This window comes from Notamacropus eugenii, chromosome 1 (genome assembly GCF_028372415.1).
Source record: "Notamacropus eugenii isolate mMacEug1 chromosome 1, mMacEug1.pri_v2, whole genome shotgun sequence".
In the NCBI taxonomy this organism is placed as follows: Eukaryota; Metazoa; Chordata; class Mammalia; order Diprotodontia; family Macropodidae; genus Notamacropus; species Notamacropus eugenii.
Window position 1 is genome coordinate 449,153,698 of NC_092872.1, and position 23,797 is coordinate 449,177,494.

Genomic DNA, 23,797 nt, shown 5'->3' on the forward strand with positions numbered 1-23,797 from the left:
CTTAGCGTCAGGTAAAAGAGCGTCTTCTCTTCTCTGAAAAAACACCAACTTTCCATTTATTGTGAAGACATAGGTTCATGACAACATATATTTCTAGAATATACTCTAGGCTTGAGATTAGCTTGGATCTTAATTAGGTGAGTAGCTAGCAACCACATCTCAGGAGTTTGGGGAGGCCTGTATGGAATCTAAGCCATCTGCAGTCCCTCTCCTCCCCCCATCATTTTTATTAATACAGAATCCTGGGGCTGGAGCGACACCGCTTGCTGTGGAAAGATCGAGATTAATTGTACTTTTCATGCACTGTACTTTCTGCATTACCTGTAATAATAATGTACATAGATTAGGTAGGGAGGATATTAAACAGAAGGATTTATGAACATTTGAATATTAAGTTGGTTATCTGTGGCCACCTTAAATGCAAGGTTGTCAAAAATAATTACAGTATACTAGCAAATACCGGCTACCAGAGACAATATAAATACCCTGAGTCAGTGCATATTGGGCTTTTGGCATGAATCATTTGCTCAACAAGGATTGGGAATATGTTTCTCATATTTATGAGGAGGAAATGAGAGAGAGCAGGAGATGGGGGAGGGGAGAGGAACAAGCAAAATTAATGGTGTCGCAGACCTAATGTATGAAGCCCATTACAGTGGTTGCTTGGTGTAAGAAGGGACCACACTTTTAACTGTATGAAGCCCAGACAATACAGACCTGCATTTTACCTCCTGTGGAGGGTTTTTAGGGGTTTCTTTGAATGGTCACCATCGTGGATGATTCTCTTGTGTAGTTGTGAATGTTCTTGAATGATTCAAGGATGCACAAGCAGCCCCCTCCACTGATGCAGATTATGGCCTTTCCTTTCTGAACTGGTGGTCTCCTGGATTTCTGTGACCCAGACAATCCATCCCTTGGTGTCCAGGCCTCTGGTTATGAGCCTTTCTATGGTTAGCCTGGTCCTTGAATAATCTACATAAAGTCCACTTGTTGTCCAGCTTTGTAGGACCCACCAGAACTTGGGCCTTAGAGCCCTGAGGTTTCTGTACTCCATGATACAGGGAAGAGTAAATGCTGTACCACTGTCCACCCCCCTTCCCACTGGAATACAAATTCCTTGAGTGCAGGAGTGGTTTTCATTTTTGTCTTTGTCTTCCCAGAACATAGTGTGAATTCCAATCTGTAGAAGGGAGATAATGATACTTAATATTATCCTTTCAGAAGGTGGGAGTAGGGAAAACTCTCTTTATAAGGCTTAAAGTGCTATAGAAAAGGGAATCATGGGGAGTCATAGCAGAAGTAGAAGTAGATGTTAAGGAAGGCAGAGTGGGAGACAGAAGAGCTAAAGATCTGATATTCCAGCTCAGCTTTTTTATTTCTTATGTTACCTGAGAAAAATCACATCATCTCTCTGGGCCTCAGTTTCCTCTTTTCTTAAATGATGTAGTTGGACTGGATAGTTTCTTATGTTCATTCTAGCTCTGAATCTTATGTTCCTGTAAGCCGGGCTCCTAAAATTTTGAATGAATATACTTTGATTTGCTTGTGAGAGAAAATCTAATTTAAACTCCTGACTTGGAGTGGCTGTCCCAGCCAGAGAGTGTACCAAGTGTAGTCAGGACTCTGCTTGTATTTCAAAGACAAAAAAAAATCTTGGCAAGATCAGCTGTTAAGCTGAAATCTCTGCAGGCGTCTGCAGAATTTTTCTCTCATTTCATAGATGCAGAGGTATGCTGAATATCCTCAATGATACCAATGTGTAGAGAGAAATATAATCAGTAAAGAAATATACCAGCCATTGCTCAGTGTTGATGACATAGTGATTAGCTGAGCAAGACTCCCCATCTTTGGGTTGAAGGACTGCTATGCCGTGATGTAGATAGGATAATATACAATGTGAAACTTGCTTCAACTGGTTATATAATAAGAGAAAGAAAAAAACAAATTGGAGATTACACTGTGACGATTTTGTGAAAGATCCAAAGTGGCTGAGCATTTTGAGGTGTGACTGTGTTTAACACTCATTCCCAGACTTCAAAGACTGCTGGTGAGTGCCAACTTGTTTAAGACATAATTGTCCCTTAATAACAAAGACAATTAAGAGAATTAAGATTAAGAAAAATTAATTAAGAGAAAGGAAATTAATTAAGAGATTAATTAAGAGAAAGGGGAAAAGGCAGTTCAGTAAAAGTAATCTTTACTTTAACCAAGTCTGATAGTATATGCAGTGTTCTGCATCTGTGGTGTCCTACCTCAGTCAAGAAGGAAGGGAGGCATTTTCTCATCTCTGTTCAGGCCTGGTTATTATATTTGTGCAAGGTTTAGTTTCAGGTTTTTTTCCTTTATGTTTACATTGTTGTAAATGTTGTATGTGTATGTACATATATGTATATGTGTGTATGTATTTTCCTGGTTCTGCTTACTTCCCTTCATGTTAGTCTTCTCATGCTTCTCTGTAGAATAGTGTCTTTGAAAAAAGGTTTGTACCTTGTTTAGGGACACTTGGCATTGTAGAATCCATATAACAGCCCATGAATTGGGAATCAGAAGGCCTGGGATCAAATTCTGTCTCCGACTCTTACTAATTGAAAGAGCCTGGGCTCAATGAATACTTTGTGCTGGGAATATTGAGACAGATTGGACATGGTGCCTGCCCTGAAGGAACTTACAGACTGATAGATACACAAAATATTTGAGCTTGTAGCTCGTCTTGTCCAACACTCACCTTGGCACAATTTATTTTATAGAAGGAGAACCTGAAGTCCAGGTTCAGGTATATTAAATATGTATTAGTTGTGGAAGCTGGAAGGTACCTGAGAACACAGCATGTTAAAACAATAGGATGTCATAGTTCAAAGGGACCTTAGAGACAAGTAGGAATTCAAGAGCCAGGATTCAAATTCGTATGCTTTTATATCTTGTATGTAAATGGTTGTTTTCATGTTGTCTTTTATTTTAGAATGTGAGCTCCTAGAAGGTGGGAACTGTGTTTTTGCTTTTCTTTCTGTCCTCAGTGCTTAGTACAATTCTTGGCTAATAGTAAGTCAACAAGCATTTATTAAGTCTCAACTATAATAAATGCATTTTGACTGACTTTGACTCCAAATCTGCTGCTCCTTCCACTCTCTAACACTGCCTTTTTAATAGACTCTGAACTCAAATATAAATATAGAAAAGACTATTTTTGAGTGTATAATTTGGAGGACATGAAGTAGCCAAACAAAGACTCTGTATATGATACATGAGATTTTGCAAAAATTATACCATAATTAAAAAAAATTGTGCAAATGTGCCTTGCGTTTATGTTGTCTTTTAGATTGATTTTGGAGCAGTGACATTTTAGCCTGGTAATTGGTTCTGCATTATGTTCAAACGTGCGTGTGCTCAGACAGTGACTGCCACAGGAATTTGCCCTTTCTAAAATATACATGTGCCTAATGCAGACTGTCAGGAGTATTAGCCAAGCTGGCAGAATGCTGGGGCTGTGTGTGCACAGCTGCCCTCTGCTGGGTGGAACATCAGACTGTTGGAAGGCTTGGCTTCCTTCTTCACCAAATGGCATCTTTGGGTGACCAAGAATAGGTCTGGGTGTCTTAAAAGATGCTATAGCTGAAGCACTTGCCAGAGAACCATGTGCGGCTTATGCCTAGCTGTTTCAGACTGTTAAAATGGCCACCTGCTCTAATTAACTTTCTGTCACAAAGCTGGCTTTAGTCAAAGAAATATAAAATATTCAAGCAGGAAGGAACCTGAGAACCTAGAATGTTAGAACATTGAATACCATAGTTCAAAGTAACCTTAGAGATTCCCCTCATCTCCTTCCTTTATTTTACAGGTGAGGAAATTTGTCAGTGGCAATATTGCGTGGTAGAAAGAACTTTGGGTTATCATACTTAGCTTTTGAGTGATGGCTCAGTGACTCGGTGACTTTACCTTGCGTGTCAGGTTCCTCATCTGTAATATAGGGATAATAAGACTTGCCTACCTCATGGGGATACTGGAAAAGAAAGTATCAATTGTTTTTATAAAGGGCAAAGCACTCAAGAAATTTGAACTATTATTATTATGACTGCTCTAGCCACTACTGAAGCCCAGTTTGCTAGACTACTAATCCTAACACATTGGTCCTCCAGGCCTCATTGTGTAAAGTGCACATCCTGAAGCTACCAACTGAAAGGGGAGGGTCTGGGTGCCCGCACTAATAGTCTGCTTTTTCCTCCCTCTCTTCTTTCTGAAGAGCCATTTAGGGAATGTACTGGTGGATATGAAGCTCATCGACATAAAAGACACGCTACCTGTAGGCTTCATCCCCATCCAGGAGACCGTGGACACGCGTAAGTCATCCTTTGGTACCACTGGTCACAGTGAAAGTTTTCTTCCTCTAGGAATGATTTTTAATTGTTCTCCATTTGTGCTTGCTTTGAAAAGTATTTTAGGAGTTTTATTGTGTGTCGTCTTTATAGGTGGCATAGAGAATCATAGAATTTTAAGGTTGAAAGGAACTTAAAATATAGAATGTTAAGAGTTTAGAATATGAGTGCTAGAAGGAATCTTAGAACATGGAACATTAGAATGTAGAATGATAGAGCTGGACAAGACTTAGAAATCTATTCCAATCTGTTCATTTTATAAATGAGGAAACTTAGGACTCATAGAGGTGAAGGGTCTGGCACTGGGTCAGAAGTTTAGCCAGTGACTGAGCTATAATTGAAGCCCTTAAGTCTTCTGAATTAAATGTCACCACCTCTCTTATACAATGCTTTCTTTCATCCTTGCAGAAGATAAGGAGGCAGCTAGGTGGCTCAGGTGCTGGGGTCAGGAAGACCTGGGTTCAGATCCAGCTTTAGACACTTACTAGCTGTGTGACCCTGGGTGAGTCACTTAACCTCTGTTTGTCTTAATCCTCTGGAGAAGGAAATGGCAAACTGTTACTCCATTGTCTTTGCTAAGAAAACTCCATGGACAGCATTGATGTACTTTGATCCGTGATCCATGAAGAGTCAGACCCAACCGAACAACAGCAATTCTGTTTTGTACTCTAAGGAGTATGTAGCATATTGTGGCTCATACCGTATAAATCAGAAAAGTATTCTTCTATCTGAGAAGAGCGATTCCCCCAGATAGGATAGGGTTAGTTTGTGCATGGAAGAAATGGCTTAAAAAGTTTTATCTTTAGGAAGTGTATTCCTGATCAAGTTTTCCTCATGCCAGAATTTGGCACAGCATCCAGATGCGAAAGGAAAAAACAATCAAAATCTTGGAAACAAATAGCTCCCTGCTTTTTTGCTTCCAAAGTCAGAAAGGTGTCTTTTATTAAATCCCCACTTGCTCTGGGCTTGTGGTTGACCTCACCAGGGCTGCCTCAGGCTATAGCATAGGAAAAGCAGTGTTGTTGGCTCCAGAGTAACTTGGGAAGAGATGGTTTCAGAACCCTTTGCCTTCAGAAAACAGTAGGAGAATCTCCATCCCAGCAGCAGCACAGAAAAAGCAAGAACAGAATTTCTGTAGCAGTTTAGGGAGATGTGGGATAGTCATATGGAACAGATAGAGGTTAGATGGGAATGAGTTGCCTCAGCAGTTTGAACAAAACTGGGTAGAAGAAAAGTAGGGACTCAGTATTTTGAGTGAGAATTGACTCTTCAGCTCTGGTATATGGGGAATGGCCATTAGGCTTCATCAAAATGGCCATTGTCAGAATCCAAAGCACTTAGAGTAAGAATACCTAGAATTAGAATCCAGTAAGATAAGCCAAACACAAAACTGTGCTAATCATGTTTAATTTTTGATTATGTAAAAGGGACCTTCTGGAATAAATAGTATTATAAACACCATTTATCATACAGTTCTGCTACAAATTCTGCATTTAGTACTGTCATTTATTCCAGGGATTCTTAACCTGAGGTTTACATCTGCCCTTCTCCTCCATGGATAGACTCGGGGAATCTGTGATGGATGGGAAAGCAGATTACATCTTTATTTCAATATGATTGGTTTCTTTTGTAATATTATATATTTGAAAATATTATTCTGAGGGGTCTATGACACCAAAAAATTTGAAAATCTATGATGTAGGCAAACCCCCTTATTTTGAGGGTGAGAAAATGGAGGCCTAGACAAGGGAAATAACTTGCCCAAGGTTATCTAGTTAGTGGTAGAACTGAGACTAGCTAGAACCTATGTCTCTTGAATCCCATCCCAGTCAGTGTTCTTTCTGTTGCATTCTGCTAGTTACCACCTGCCAGCTAGGTGGCACAGTAGGAAGAACGTTGGGCCTGGAGTAAGAAAGACCTGAGTTCAAATGTAATATCAGATGCTTACTAGCTATGTGACCTTGGGTAAGTCATTTAGCCTATGTTTGTCTCAGTTTCCTCATCTGTAAAATGGGGATAATGATAGCACTCACCTCCAAGGGTTGTTGTGAGGACCAAATAACAGAATATTGGTAAAGTGCTTAGCATGGTGTCTGCCACATAGTAGGTTGCTTAATTATATCCCCTTACCCACCTTTCTAAATTTGATTTGAGCTAAACATAAATTTGTGATTTGTTTTGCATCTTTACTTATTTCAAAGATATCTGATTTCCTTGGCGTGAGTCCTTGGCTAGTCTCATTTATTCCCTGAATCTGTCCATGGAGAGGAAGGCCAGACATAGACTTTAACCTGATCTATGCTTTAATGTTTGTTGTGCAAAAGAAAAAAGTTAAACTGGCAGTAAACCTTTGGGGATGAGCCTCTGCATGTAGCTGTTCTAAAGCCCTGATGACAGACACCCAGTCTATTATTGGGCCCATCCTTAAAGACTTTCCAGATTGGTTCCACTTGCCACAGCTTTTGCTTCATTGTCATTACTTTCAAGACCCAAAGTCTCCTCCCTGCCATTCCCACCTATCAGCCAAGGTTTAGATATTTCCTTTAGACTCAGTTTGGTTCAAGACACATTTATTAGCACACATAAGCACAATATTTCTGTTAATGAGAAAAAAAGTGGGAGATGTCTAAAGATACTGATGTGACATGCTCAGAAGATGAAAACAAGGGGAGGAAATGGAAGCTGTATATAAAAGTTATGGCATGGGTTATGTAGGATACTGTTAGGGATGCCAAAGTACAAAATTACCTGGAGCTGGAAAGACATTCCAACGATGACAACAACACTTAAACCTACATTGGTCAAAATGGGAGGATCTAAAAATGTAGAGGACCTCTGCTGTGGGTAGACCAAACAGTGGTGGTGGACAGGAAAAAGAAATATGAGGTGCTCAATCTGTTTTCTCCAAAAAGAGGAAACTAAAAGAGAACTAAAGATCCTTTAGTTGTGAAGGGGTGAAATAACAGGGGCTAATAGTGTTGATATTTGGGATAAATAAGGAGATTGTAAGACAACAAAAAGATGCTCTTAATGACCTCAACCCTTGCTGATATGGCAAGCTTGAGAAGTCTTTTAAGGACATGGGAGACCTTGGTATGTTTGCTGGTCTCAGAAAAAAATAGTGCAGAGGGAGAAGTAGAAGTTTATAGAGAAAAGGTTGTGATCACTAAAGCAAGCTGATGAAGGAGACAGAGAATGATATAGTCTAGGGCACAAAAGAGGGGGTTGGCAGTGGCAAGAAGAAGGGCCACTTCTGTGAAGGTTAGAAAAAAGGTGGTGTGGATAAGAGAAAATGTGAACGAGTTTTTACATGTGGAATGAAGAATATTAAGATCTTCCAGTGGATGGCATCAGTTTTATCAGCAAAGTAGCAGGCAAGATCATCTGCTGCAACAAAAGCATATGGGATAATCATAGTAGACTTGTTTTTTGATTATTTATTTTTAGTTTTCAACATTCATTTCCACAAGATTTTGAGTTCCAAATTTTCTCCTCATCTCTCCCCTCCCCCACCCTGAGATGACATGCATTCTTAGTCCCCTTTCCTCCAGTCTGCCTTCCCTTTTTGTCACCCCCCCCCCCACCTTATCCCATTCCCCTTTACTTTCTCAAAAGGCAAGATAGATTTCCATACCCCATTGCCTATATATCTTATTTCCCAGTTGCATGTAGAAACATTTTCTAAACATTTGTTTTTGAAAGCTTTGAGTTCCAAATTCTCTCCATTCTTCCCTCCCCACCCACCCTCACTGAGAAGGGAAGCAATTTAATACAGGTTATACATATGTAGTTATGCAAAACATTTCCATAATAGTCATGTTGTGAAAGACTAACTATATTTCCCTCCATCCTATACCCCCCAATTATTCTATTTTTTCCTTTGATCCTTGTCCCTCTTCAAAAGTGTTTGCTTCTTACTACCTCCTCCCCAAGTCTGCCCTCCCTTCTATCATTCCCCACTTATGATTCCCCCCTACTTTCCTGTAGGGTAAGATATCAAATTGAGTGTGTATGTTTTTTCCTCCTTAAGCCAAATCTGATGTGAGATAGTTTTATGTGAGATAGTTTACCTCTTTCTATCTCTCCCTTTCTTCTCCCAGTATATTCCTCTCTCATCCCTTAATTTTATTTTTTAGATATCATCCTTCATATTCAATTCATCCTGTGCTGTCTGTCTGTCTGTATGTATCTATGTATGTACGTATGTATCTATCTATCTGTCTATCTGTCTCCTTTAACTACCTTAATACTGAGAAAGGTCTCATGAGTTACAAATATCATCTTCTCATGTAGGAATGTAAACAACTCAACTTTAGTAAGTCTTTTATGATTTCTCTTTCTTCTTTACCTTTTCATGCTTCTTTTGATTCTTGTATTTGAAAGTCAAATTTTCTATTCAGCTCTGTTCTTTTCATCAAGAATGCTAAAAATTCTCTATTTCATTGAATGTCCACAGTTTTTCTCATGACGAATTACTCTCAGTTTTTCTGGGTAAGTGATTCTTGTTCTTAATCTTAGCTCCTCTGACCTCTGGAATATCATATTCCAAGCTCTTTGATCCCTTAATGTAGAAGCTGCTAAATCTTGTGTTATCCTGCTTGTATTTCCAACAATACTCAAATTGTTTCTTTCTAGATGCTTGCAATATTTTCTCCTTGACCTGGGAACTCTGGAATTTGGTTACAATATACCTAGGAGTTTTCCTTTTAGGATCTCTTTCCAGAGATGATTGGCAGATTCTTTAAATTTCTATTTTACCCTTTTGTTCTTGAATATCAGGGCAGTTTTCCTTGATAATTTCTTGAAAGATGATGTCTAGGCTCTTTTTTGTTCATGACTTTCAGGTAGTTCAATAATTTTAAAATTATCTCTCCTGGATCTATTTTCCAGGTCAGTGGTTTTTCCATTGAGATATTTTACATTGCCTTCTATTTTTTCATTCTTTTAGTTCTGTTTTATAATTTGTTGATTTCTCATAAAGTCATTAGCTTCTATTTGCTCCATTCTAATTTTGAAGGAATTTTCTTCAGTGAGCTTTTAAACCTCCTTTTCCATTTGACCAATTCTGCTTTTTAAGGCATTCTTTTCATCATTGGTTTTTTTGAACTTCTTTTGCCATTTGGATTAGTCTATTTTTTAAAGTGTTATTTTCTTCAGTATTTTTTGGGTCTCCTTTTAGCAAGCTATTGACTCAGTTTTCATGATTTTCTTGCATCCCTCTCATGTCTCTTCTCAATTTTCCTCTATTTCTCTTACTTGATTTTCAAAATCCTTTTTGAGTTCTTCTATGGGCCTGTGATCAATTCATATTTTTCTTGGAGGCTTTTGATGGAGAACCTTTGACTTTGTTGTCTTCTTCTGGTTGTATGTTTTGATCTTCTTTATCTCTAAAGTAAGATTCTATAGTCTGAGTTCTTTTACGATGTTTACTCACCTTCCCAGCCAAATACTTGACTTTCTAACTCTTGGTTAAGGTAGGACTCTGCTTCTAGTGGGGGTTGGGGTGTGTGTACTGTCCCAGGCTTCAGGGATTTTGTATCAGCCACTTGATACCCCACTGTCTATGGGCCCAGAGCTCCAGAAGCCACTGCTGATACTGCTGCTGCCACCTCCCACACCACCCTGGGGCCAAGGCCAAACCAGGCAGACCACGTACTCCTCCTTCACCCAGGTCCTGGAGAGTTTCCCTATTGACCTTCTTGGTGTTTGTGGGTTGAGAAGTCTGCAAACCACCATAGCTGACAAAGTTTCAGTCCTCTGAGGCCTGCTCTGGCCTGTCTATGCTATTGGGGCCTCCCCTGGACTGCACTCTGCTCCCTACCTGGTGCAGTAGGCCTTTCCCATTAACTTTCCAGGTTGTCCTGGGCTGCAGACCTGCTTCACTCTGCCATTTTGTGGGTTCTGCAGCTCCAGAATTTGTTCAGAGTCATTTTTTACAAGAATTTGAAGGATGGAGGGTTTTGGAGGCAGAGCTCAGGAAAGTCTCGTTTTTACACCACCATCTTGGCTCCACCCCCTCCACAGTAGACTTGTGATCTCAGAAGGTTTGGAGTAGCAGATTCAAACAATATAACAGAAATTCAATTATTAAAGAGTAAAAGGATTTCTAGGTAGCATTGAGTGTTCTGTTGTTTTTAGGTAATGTCTATTTATTGTGAATCCAGCAGTGTCTGGCAGCACAGAAGTATGAACACAGAAGATGGTCAATGAGGTGACCCAGGCTTGAGGGACTTGCAATAGATTTAATGGTGGTGGTGAATGGGAATTAGTTGAATTAGCCACATCTAGTATCAAGACAATGAAGGTAGGAAATTGAGGCCAAGGAGGGGAGAACACAGAGGAATCGAAAGACTGAAGATCATGCAGAGGATTAAGAATAGATTTAGAATGAGTAAATTCTGGGAAGAATAAAGGACACAGTGGAAAGGGAAGATAGAAGAATATATAGACTATGCAGGGCAGGATTTGGTCGTAGATATTGGATATAGATACAGATAAAGTTATGGGGAGAGGTAGGGCAAAGAATTTTCATTTCAGAAGACAGTGACTGGATTATAGAGGTAAAAGAAGAAGGAAGTAGAAATTTGCCAGCTATTGTATGGGGAAAGAACCAGTAATGAATGAGCATGTTGTGGGTGTAGATATGATGGCATCAATTTCCATGACTTGTCAGTCCAAACATTGGGAAGCTGGGGGTTTAAGCAGTGATAAGAAACAATAGGAAAAAGCATCTGGTTAATAAGTACCTTGTGTTTAGGTTTATCAGAGTTGAATTGATTTAATTTCAGTACCAATCCTTTAGCCTTATCTAAAGATTATGATACTACTACTACTAATAATAGCTAACATCTGTATTGTGCGTTAAGGTTTGCAAATCACTTTACATGTGACATTTCGTTTGGTACTCATAACCTTGTGAAGTTGGAGCTGTTGTTTTCCCCATTGTATAGAGGAGGAAACTGAAGCTGGTAAAAGTTGGTAAAAGTTAAGTGACTTGCTCAAGGGTCATATAGTTTCTGGGGCAGAATTTGAACTCAGGTTTTCCAGACTCCAGGTTCAGTGGTCTACCTGCTAAACCTCCTTGCTAATTGTAGAGGACGCATATCCAGAAGATATTCTTCAATAAGAGTGCCCATCCGATAGGGCCTCTAGCACTCTTGGCTGCTTGAGGCTCACAGTCATTGAAGGTAGAGCTCAGGACTATCCAGAAAGTCACACAACTGGGTGGACCGGCCCATGACTTCTCTAAATTCAGTTTGACCCTTACTGTTGCATGGAAATTTTCTTATTCTTTCCAGATGGATTCTCATAAAATCTCCACTGCAGTTATTCAAGACCTTTTCTCTCTTCAAGCCCTCTCCACCAGCAGACAACATTACCTCCTATTCCACATCACAAATAGAAGACATTTGCTATGAGCTTCCTCCTTCTCCCATTCTGTACTTAAAAACCCTATCTATATCGCCTCATATTCCTTTTTCTTTTGCCCCAATCTCCAAGGAAATGGTGAACTTTCTCTTTGTCAAGACCAGATTCTCTATCCATGCTCTTTATTCCATCTCTTTTGTCTGCTCCTTCAGGCTCCCCCTCTTACCGTCTTAAATCTTTCCTGATCTACTCTAACATGCACAAGTATGAACTCGGTTCAGATGTGAAGAAACTTGGCTTCTAAGGAGGGGATATAGTCTTTCTTGAACTCTGGCGCTTTATGTCTCTAGCCCAGAGCGCTAGAGAGAATCAGTTGAAGCTTATTTGTAGGATTTTTCCTAAAAAGGGCAAGACAAAATCAAGTGTAGGATAGGTATTGACTTCCTTTACATAGGAGAAGTGCTTAACACAAAAGACTCACAAGCATGCATTAACAAAGACTAAAACAAACAGCAGTCATGTTTCATGGCTGCTGTTATACCCTCCCAGGAGTTCAGTAGTTAAAATGAAAAACATGATGCATTTTGTTGGACTACCGAATCAGTATTTCACATTCATATCAGTTTTTCATTGTCTAAACAATTCCTTCTAGTTCCTTGTCTTATGGGAAGTCTGTGGATTGGGTCCATCTTTGTGCCTATGGCCATCTTTTCAAAGAAGTGCAATTAAAGTTATTGGGATACTCCTCTGAAAGTGCAACTGGCAGCAACTGAGGACACAGAAGTTCCCAGCCTCTAAAACTCATGGAGTAGCCTCTAAGGCTAGACATATGCATCTCTTGATCCCTGCTCAGTCACTAGCACTCAGGGATAAAGCCCAAGGCACAAGCAGTGGCTGAGACTTTGAGATCCAGTCTCAGGTTTTCCTAAGTGCACACATGCCTTTTCTGCCGTGTACTAGAAGCCATCATGCTGCCAATGTGGGAGAAGGGGGTCCCTCCTCTTGCCATCATAGGAGAGGCATAAACAGCAGATAGGAAGACAGAAAGGTCACTCAAGAAGATGAGGTCATTCCCTCTAAGGTCTACAGAGTGAGCCATCTCTCCTAACCTGGTGGTCAGTCCTCTCTGACACAGCTTTGATTCAGCCTCCCACCCCTCAGCTGTATCATCTCAAAGCAAAAAGCCTTTTCATATTGAACTACGTGCTTCCCCCAAAGTGAAGAAGGAGTATTTTTTAGGCATCACTTGTTCCGATGTACAGCAGCAGGAGTGAGGCCCAGTATTCCAGGAGGTGTCCTCTACATAGCCCAGACCAGGGGCCTGCTGTTTACCCTCCATTACACTGAAAAACCTTCAGTTGACCCTGCCTTCGCCTTACCCTGATGACCCTATCTTCCTTTTCACAGTCAGATTTCAAGAAAATTGCTCACTTCTTAGTCCCTTACCATATGACTTCCAGCTGTTCTACCAGTTGACTAAAACTGCTCCCTCCAAGTGAATTAATGGTATTTTTTATTCCCAAATCCAGCGGCCTTTCAACTTACTCCTTCTACTTCTTTGTGACTTCTGGATGCTGTTGATCTATTCCCTCCTGTTGTCTGACCATTCCTCAGTTTCCTATGCTGGATTATCATCCATCTTATCATCCATCCATCCATATCATCATCCATCCCAACTATGAGTGTCTCTATACCCCCAGTCTTGGTGAACTCACTACCCTCCCTGGGTTTGGTTATTATCTCTGTGCAGATGACTCCCAGCTCTCCTGTTAATTGGTCTCCCTGCTTCCAGTTTCTTACCTCTCCAGTCTACTCCCTGTTTAGCAGTCAAAATCATCTTCCTATGCCATTTTCCACCTTAGTGTTGCCTTTAGATGAAATACAGGTTCCTTAGCTTAGCATTTAAGGCCCTATTGACTCCAGACTATCTTTTCATTATTTCTTGTTGCACTCCTTACATACTAAGTACTAGCCAGATGGGACTGCTACATATTACCTTATGTTGACATTCCATCCCCTACCTTTGTACATTTGTACAAGCTGGCTCTCCCCCCATAAAATGTACTCCTTACCCTTTGCCTCTTTGAATCTTTTCTTTCCTTCAATACTCAGCTCACTACTATGACCTTAAATGAATGTCCTAGTTGTTAATGTTCTTCCCTTCCTTAAATTACCTTATATTTCCTTGTCTGTATACTTGTAGAGTCCCCTTTTGTAGAATATAATCTCTTTTGAGGTCAGGGACTTGTCATTTTGTTTTTGTATCTCTCATACCTAAAACAATGCCTTACATGTAGTAGATTCTTAAGAAATTCTTGTTGAAGGACTAATGTGAAAATATGTTTAATATATCAGATTGCATGCCATCTTGGGGAGGGAGAGAAATTTAGAACCCAAAATGTTACAAAAGTGAACGTTGAAAATAAAAATTAATTAATTGATAAACAATGTTGTGCTAAAAATCTTTTTAAAAAATTCTCATTGAATTGGAGGGACCTACGCAGGCTGCATGGTAGAGGTGGTATTTGAAATAGTCCTTTAAAAGGAGAGCATTTTTGATATTTTATTTGAGTTTTGATCACATCAATACATTTTCAGTATTGAATGTATTTAGAAGGCAAGTGCTCTTTTTTGAAGTTTGGGTGCCCAAGGCCATGGGATATACGTAATCACTGAATCTCAGAGTTGGAAGAACCTCAGAAGCCTTCTGAGGCCACAATAACAATCCCCTTAAAATTTCCCAAACAAGATGTCATCTACCCTTTAATGGAAAACTTCAAATGAATTGGAATTTAGGACTTTCCAAGAGAGCTCTTTCTAATTGTTGATATCTCTAATTGTTAGGAAGGATTTCCTTGTGATACTGTGTTTATACACCAAAAACAGTACAAGGTACTTTCAGGCCTAAGTTGTCTGATTTTAGTGGAGAGAATATGACTTGAAATGAAACAGTTTTACTTGACTTTTTGTTTGTTATACTATTTGTAATGGGTTTGCACATGTACTAATAATAACACAGAATACTTTTCAGGTAGTGTACACATTCCCTGGTTGAGCATAGTTAGGGAGACAGTGTTATATATACAAGAGTATTAGATAGCATTGGAATGGCTAAGTTTGAATCCCACAGGACCTGGATATGAATCCCAGCTCTGTTACTATCTCTGTAACCTCTGGCTAATTATTTTACTTCCTTGGGCCTGAATTTCTTCATCTATAAAAAGAAAGATTTGGACTAGATGATTTCTGTTGCCCCTTCTAGTTATAAATCCTATGGTCCTGTAGGAGCTGACTGTTGACTTCTTAGAAGTACATTGATTCTTAAAAGGCTACTTAGTGTTCTGGAAGTGATAATTTGTTAGATCACTCTCATGAAATTTGTAAGCTCCAATTGATGTGGTCTGATTGGATTAACTTATCTGCTGATTTGAAAAACCCCAGGGGAGAGGGGAATCTCCATGCATCATCGGGGCAAAACCAAATTATTTCTTGATCAGTTTTATGGATAGGGCCTGGCCTGTACTATCAAATATCAAAGTCATGCCTTACTCTCTTCACATTTCAAGCAAGAATTAATTAGGTATCTCATGTACAGGGAAGTGTATTATGCTGATAAAAATGTGTCATTCAAACTTTGTTCCTCAGTCTACACATTGTATATCTAGTTCTCTGCATACACTAGGTATTTAATAAATGTTTTCTAAATAAAAGAATGAATGGATATATGTATTGTTGCTATGGGAGGTACAAAGGAAATTAATAATGCCCCTCAAGGAGCTTGCAGCATTACCAGTGATACAAGATATATATGTCTGTGTATGTGTATATGGAATATAACAAAATTGTAATATTACACAAATATGTAAAGAAATGCTAAAGTGAGTGATATAACAATCATTGGATTTAGAGTTGGAAGGAATTTAGGGGTCATCAGGCCCAAGGCCTCATGCTATAGGTAATAAAAATAACAATAATAATAACTAAGGTTTGCAAAATTTTTATATGTATTATCTCATATTTGATCCCCACAGCAACCCTGTAATATAAGTGCTCTTCTTATCCTCATTTTGCAGATGAGGAAACTGAGTCTGGGAAAGGTTAAGTGACTTGCCCAGCATCACATAGCTAGTTAGTGTCGGAGGAAAGATTTAACTCAAGATTTCTTGAATTCAAGTCTGGCACTTTACCACCCCTGTTCTACCTAGCTGTCTCAGAATGAGAATACCGAAGCCTAAAGAGGTTGAGCAAATTACTCAATGTCATAAGGATATCAAGTCAAGCCAGGATTTGTACCCGCAGCCTTTGGACTCCTAATATAATGCCCTTTCTGCTGCACCACATGGCAATTTTAATGGACTTTAGAGATCATTTAATGCAGAAGTCAAGTTCCGGATTTGGTCTGCTGCCTGTTTTTGTATGGGCATATGCTAAGAATGATTTCAAATGTAAAAACCATTTTTAGCTTGTGGCTGTCCAAAAACAGGTTGTGAGTCAGACTGGCCATAGTTTGGCAACCTCTGATCTAGTCCAACCTTTTTATTTTTTTAGAAGGAGAAACTGATACCCAGAGAATTGGGTAGTGATAATTACTTGCATTTTTATGATATTTTAGGGTTTATACTACATGTTCCTCATACCAACACTCACAGTTTTAAGCTGTTAAAGCTTAAAACTGTATTAAGACTTTTGGGAAACTGTATATTGTGAGTGCTATCATCTCTAACTTTACTGAAATAGACGTAGAAGTTAATGAGAAATGTTTTCTCCATGACCACATGACTAGGAAGATTTACAGACTTTACTTTGCTCATAATACCTTTGTGAGGTAGGTGGTGCTTACGTGATCTAATCAGTGTGAGCGCTCCCTTTAGTTCATGCATGCCTGCTCATTCTCTGTAACTTTTCATCTATCTCCTCCCACATGCCACGACAATAACAAATGAAGAAACATGCCATAGAAACATGCCATGGAAACTGCCATGGCGGGGGGGGCGGGGTGTCCATCTATTGTGTCCTTCTCACATGTTTTGGACACCACATGGATATTACTGAAGTAAAAGAACTGTCCACTGATTATAGCTGCTCTCACAGAATGTGTCACACACACATATATACATATATATACGTATATATGTGTGTATGTGCATATATATATATGCATATACACACATCCCACCCCCAACCCCCATATATGTTTTGCAGATAAGATCCTTTGCCTCACTTTCATAGCTTAATTCATTTGTAAGGTCTGCTTATGCTCAACATTAATCTTTCCATTCCCCTTTTGGAGATCCTAAGTTTTTAGGAATTGCTGAAATTCCCCATTTCCTATCACCAGAAGAATATTTGTAGTGGAAGAATATATAAGGATTATTATTTGTAAGGATTATTATTATTATTTTTACAGATGAGGAAATTGGGGGACAGAAAATGAAAATGAATTTCCTTTGACCATAGTTAATAAGTATCAGAGCTGAGATTTGAACCCAGGTCTCTGATACCATTGTACTATATCATTTTGCCTCTGTAGGGAGTTAGAAAAGTATAAGATCATTGTGGACCAGAGCAATCTGGGAAGGCTTCATCAATCATGCAGAACTTGGTAATATAGACTTGGAAGACCATTCTTGGTTGAAGGGAATATAGTGGACAGAAGTGAGAATGAATACAGGCTGTTCAGGAAGCAGTTAGAAGATAGAAATGACAGGATGAAAAAGTTTAGAGACAAATTATTGAGGACCTTGAAAGCTAGGAACAGGATTTTGGTTTGGGGCAGGAAAATCGTTTATTTGACCATTAAAGCTGAATTTAAGGTAATAGGACACCTAATTAGAAGTGACCTATGGTTTGAGAAAGACATATAAATTTGTTTTTCTTTAATTTCCTTTTTTATTGTGAATTTAACAGTCCTCAACAAATGCAAATGTGTTTCAGTATACAAAAAAGGAAAAAGAGACTCGTATTAGAAACTGTGAACCTCTCTTATAGAAAGTTTGTTTCTTAAGTTTCATCAAAAAGTAGCAGAACCATTCTATGTTGTTGGCTGCACTTTTGCTTCAGTGCATTTGAAAAATGTTTTATTGATGGTATTTTATGTGCATCTGTCATTCTTCGCTAACCAACCACCCTCCCAATTCCCCCTCCCTGATTAGAAACCTTCCTTTGTAACAAATGTATTTAGTCCATCAAAGCAAACCAATACTGTAGCCATGTTTGAGAAGTCTTACCTCTTTTCTAGATCTTGTCTATTATCCCCATCAGAAGGTGAGAGGTATATTTCATCATTAGTCTTTTGAAGTGTTTCTTCATTTGTTATTGTCGTGGCATAAATTTTCTCTTGGTCCTTATTTCACTCTACATCAGTTCATACAAGTCTTTCCATGTATCTCTGAAACCGCTGCTCATAACTATAGCACTGTAATATTTGACTATGTTCATATACTATAGTTTATTCAGCCATCCTTCAATTGATGGACAAACGTTTTCCTTCCAGTTATTTGCTGCTACAAAAACCCCTCTTATCTTTGATTTCCTTAGGTTATTTGCTTAATGGTAGTATCTGTGGGTGAAAGGATGAGTATAGTTTAATGACTTTGAGGTCATGGTTCCAAATGTTTTCCAGAATGGAACTAATTCACAGCTCTACCCGCAGTGCATTAGTTTGTCTGTTCTCCCATAATTCCTTCCAGAAATTGTTATTCTCCTCATTGTTCATCTTTTCAGATCTTGATAGGTGTGAGATAGAAACTCATATTTGTTTTATTTTGTTGCAAATATGTAAATCACTGGAATAGAGAAAAGAGTTGAAACCAGATGATACATTTTTAGAGATCATATGTATGAAGAAGAACAGGAGACTCATTAGTGAGTGGAGGGGAAAGTGTTGAGAGACTGAAGGGACAAGAGAGTGGAAGGAGAGCAGTTCAGCAGGCTTGGAGGAACTGGACAGGTCACAGATAGTGGGAGGTTTGTCATCCTCTGTGGTGGTTTAGAAACTCCTGATATGATACTAATAGTTTGCATTTCTGTAGCACTTAAAATTTGACAAAGCACCTTTCCAATAATTACCCTTTAGCTAGGTAATATAAGAATTATTGTCCCCATTTTACAGAAGAAGAAATTGAGAGGTGAAAGTAGCTTGTTCATCATCACGCAGCTAATCAGTGTCAGATGGGATTCAGACCTTGCTCTCCTGGTTTAGCCCTTAGTTCCATTCCTGTCCTGCCATCCTGCTTGTGTACAGGAGGCAGCAGCAAGATTTCTGAGTATCATTCAAAGATATGCAAGTCATAGACTCTTGGAATCAGTCCAACCCATCCCATCTATGTTCCTGACAAGTGCTCACTCAGCCATTTAATGAAAACCTTTAGTGAAGAGAAAATGCTACCTCCTGAAGCAGCCCATTCTGATTTTGGGTTGCTTTAATTGTTAGGAATTTTTTCTCCTCCCTTATGTCAATACTAAACGAGCTTCTTTGAAGCTTCTACTTGCAGGTCCTACTCTGCCCACTGGAGCCAAGTTGAAAAAAAAATAGCAGTCTAACTTGTGCATGATGGTGCATGGAATGTTTGAACTCTCCTCTCAAGTTCCCTCAGTCTTCTTCTTTCTAATTGAAATATCGCTAGTTATTTCAGCCAGTCTGGTTCTTGTATGACATAAAATAGAGATTCTTCACCATCCTGATTGCCTTTTTCTGGATTTTCTCCAGTTTATCAGTTGAAGGTCTGAAGGGAGAAAGCCAGAGGCAAACAGTATTCTGGATGTGGTTTGACCAGAGCAGAATACTGGGAATACTCACTGTCTCTCTTCAGGAAGCCCAAGAGCACATTAGTGTTTGGGGCACTGTTGACTCCTGCTGCTGCTTCAAGTCTACTAAACCTCTTCCCTAGATCTTTCTAAGATAAACAGCTCCTATTCAATCTTCCCCCATTCTGTGCTTGTAAGGCTGATTTTTAAAAATAATTCAAGTATAAGACTTCATTCTTGTTAAACAATTTACTTATAATTAAGCCCTGATAATTAGGAACCCAGATATGTTGTTCATGACCTATGAGATACATATTTAGACAATTGGTGGTAAACTGGGCCTGTGGAGTAAACCCACCAGGAGCCAGACCACCACAGTATTCTTTTCCTTTAGGCATGCCCTGCCTGACTAAGAACTCTCTTCCTTCACCTCTCCTTTCTTTCCATGTGAATTGTCATGGAATAAAGATCATTTGTCTGATGGCAGGTCATGTTGCTCAAACTTATATTAGTTTTTTTTTTGTTGTTATTTTTTAAAGAAGAGGGCCATTGAAACATTTCTAAAAGTGCATATGGGGGAATAGAAGGCAGGTCAGAAGGAAGGACCGACAAGTAGATCAGTTTTGAAAGAAATGTGCTGAATTTTATGTGTGTTTGTGTATACATATATATATAATATATTAAAAGTGATATGAAAAAGATTCATTTTTCCCTAAATAGTCTTCTTCTTGTATTCTACTTAGTATGTAGAAATGCTCATTTTTTAGCATTCCGTTGAGAATTTAAAAAATTTCCACCTCTCTACACTTCAGTAGATGAGTTGTTAAAATATTATTCCTTCGCTGGCCAAAAATAAGATTTGGAAGGAACCTTAGGTATTGTCTAGTTCAGAAGTTCTTAACATTTTTGTGTGTCATGGACCCCTTTGGTAGTCTTATAAAAACTCTGGACCCCTTCTCAGAATAATGTTTTTAAATGCATAAAACAAAATGCATGACTATAAAGCAAACCTGTTATATTGAAACGCAGTTATAAAAATATTAATGGGAAACCAGTTAACGTTTCTCTCTTCCTTCCCCCTCCTCCCCCCCCCGTTTAAGAATCTGTGGCCTGATCCAACCATTTAACTTCATAGAGAAAGAAACTAAAGCCTAAAGAGATATCAAGTGACTTATCCAATGTATCATAGACAGCAAGCCAGGATTTGGACCTATGGTCCTTGTGAACATCTGACTTGAAATCACAAGGTCTTTCCTAATGATGAGACGCTTTAAACTAAGCTGGACTGGTCTTTAAAACAAACCTACTTTACTTGCCAGAACAAGACCTAAAACCTTTCCAACTTGACAGGACCTACCAGGATAGCCATGTTTTACTAATATAGCTCTTAAGAACCCAGGGTCATCTCCCTACCACAATGAGGTATCAGATGATAACCTAAATGGAGGAAGGGCATCAGGGAAGAGAGGAATGCTCTGTCACAGGGCATTTAGTTAAGGAAAATTTAAGATTTAATTCAGATGTTAAAGGGTTGTTGTCATGAAAGTCCACTTAGCTCAAGTACTGTCATTTTAAGCTAAGCTTTATGCCATTGACCTAGAAGATTGTCATTTCCCAAGATAATCCTTTTGGTCAGTTTGTAGGTCCAGATCTTCTTCAGTGACCAATGTTCAGTACCCAGATCACATGCCAGAGTTTTGTTAAATTAGGCAAAAGAGAAAAAAAATAAAAGAAGAATCTTGTAATTAATTTAAAACAGTTTGTAGTAATCCATATAGCACTTAAAAACTGGAAAGCTGTTTGTTTTAGTAAAGTAGTGTGTACTTTCTCAGTGTTCATTAGCATGACTGAACACATTTCTATTGACTATTTATAATATGTTTACTTAAAATTAGTCCTGCTTACGCATATGTAATTAGTGACTCCATCTCCTAACCCGAATTTGCTGCAGATGGAGACATTGAGCAAAGAGCAGCAATACATGAACACGTAAAACATCTGGATTTTATTTTTTTAAGTTTTAGGAAAGGTCTCAGCTTATTCATCTCTTCAAAGGCTTGAACTTCCCAGCCAACATCCTGTAGCTTTGGCATAGGTTCAGTTTTTTTTTTTCTTCATTTTTTAAGAACACCCATAAATTCTAATGTTTGATATTTAAAAATAAATGTTTTATTAAGGCCTTGAAATGTATATTGCTGTAACTTCCTAGTTACTCCCCTGTGCAAATGGTACTCTCTCCTCTGTACCAAAGAAGTATTGTTAAGTAAAGAAAGTGAACTCCTTGACTTTGTTGAACAGTGTTCATTTCATTCTATACCTATATGTCACCACCCTTGCACCAAGAGAGTTTAGTCCTCTGAAATCTAGATTGGTCACTATATTGATCAGTTTAGATTTTGTTTGTTTGTTTTTTGTTTTTCTTGACATTGTTGTAGTTCTGTAAATTATATTTTATTTCTGCTTATTTTGCTCTGTTTCATAGAATCATGGAATCATAGATTTAGAGTTGGAAGGTGCTTGAAAGACCATCTAGTCCAACCCTCTTATTTTGCAGTGAGAAAACTGAGGGCTAGAGAGGTTAAGTGACTTCTCCAAGGTCACACAGCAGGTAATAAGTAAAGCCAGGATTGAAATACAGTTCTTTTAATTTCAGGACTCTTACCATTGTACCATGCTGCCAAAATGTCTTTGAATTCTTCTTATTTATCATTTCTTACTATGTAGCATTATATTTATGTAACATAAGTTTAGTCATTCATTAATAAGCACCCTCAGTATTTATAAATTTTAAAAGTATAGCTATAAATACTTTTTCTATATATTAGACATTTTACTTGGTTTTTTTCCTCTTTGAGATGTGTACTATGTAACAATATGATATTTTTAGGTCAAAGAGTATGAATAGTTTTGTGACTTTTCTAACATAATTCTTCATTGGAAGCCACAGTTTCAAGCTCTAACATCAGCAGAAGAATGTGACTATTTCTCCCCAGCTCTTCTAGTATTTACCATTTTGATCTTTTGTCATTTTCAAGCTGTTGGATATGAAGTAAAACCTTAGAGCTGTTTTAATGTATAATTCTCTTATTTATTAGTAACTTGAAGTATTTAGGGTTGCTAGCTTCTTGTTCTGGAAACTGCATGTTCATCTTCTTTGACCTCTTATTTTGAGGAGAATGACTAATTCTTTTATTTTTGTTCCACATGATTATTTTTATTATTATCATTAATATTATTGGAATTATTATTATCATTTCTCAGTCATATTCACTCCATGCCTGCTATTTATGGCCCATCTTACTTCCATCAAAACCTTGAACTCTACCCGTTGGTCCCTCGGCTTCCTGTATCTTGTGCTGGCCCAGGCCTTCATGCCGCTTCCATTCTGTGTCCTCACCATTTTGTTACGTCCCTCCCTTCCCCGTGACCATAGCCCCTTCATACTTTCATATAGTTCTTCTTGCATTGCTTTACCCTGTTAGAATGTTAAACTATTTGAGGGCAAGGACTATCTTGCTTCTTTGGTTCTGTTTCCCTGGTGCTTGGCATGGTAACTGGCATGTAGGAAGCACTTAATAAATAATTTACTATTTTATCGAGGGGAGTGGCTTGAATTTTTATTTATTTGCAGTAATTTCTTTACTATCTTGGTCATTGGATCTTTATCAGAGATATTTTTTTTTCCTAATTAGCAGTTTCTCTTCTAGTGGCATTGATTTTTTTCCATACAAATACTTTTTAAAATTTCTGTATGTTGTTTTTTATCTTTTATAACAACCTCCATCCTTTGTTGAGAATTCTCCCTTAAACATGACTGTAAAAGGTATCTCCTTTTATTCTCTAATTTTAAGAAATGATCTGACATCTTTTATTTAAGTTGCATATTGTATAAGAGGTTGGTCTAAAACTAATTTCTGCCAAACTTTCAATTTTCATAGCAATTCTTTACCAATAGAAGTAAATCCCAGGAGTTTTTGTTCTTTGGCTCATTGAACACTAGGATACTGTATTAAATGACTTCTAGGTCTCATTGACCTAGTCCATTCCATTGATTAACTTTTCTATTTTTTTTTAAAACACAACCAACAATCTTAACTGTAGCTGATTTAAACTGTATTTTGAAGTATAGTAATATTAGGCTATTTCTTAACCTATTTTCCATTAATTCCTTTAAGACTCTTGACCTTTCTTTTTTCCAGATGGGTTTTGGTGTTTTTTATGTCTAGATCTTTTTATCAGTCAATCAATAGAGAATTAAGTGCTGACTATTTGCTGATAATTACACTAAATATTGAGAATACAAAGGCAAGAGC

At 38.3% G+C, this 23,797-nt stretch overlaps 1 protein-coding gene across 4 annotated transcripts in view; it reads left to right on the plus strand.

Annotated features, from left to right (window-relative positions):
- MVB12B (multivesicular body subunit 12B) overlaps positions 1-23,797 on the plus strand; it is a 307,698-nt gene that overhangs the window by 88,200 nt on the left and 195,701 nt on the right. For all 4 annotated transcript variants that reach the window (XM_072631943.1, XM_072631944.1, XM_072631942.1 and 1 more), the window contains one exon: positions 4,238-4,334. In XM_072631943.1, coding sequence (XP_072488044.1) covers positions 4,238-4,334 — 97 coding nt within the window. The remainder of the gene's footprint in view (positions 1-4,237; positions 4,335-23,797) is intronic.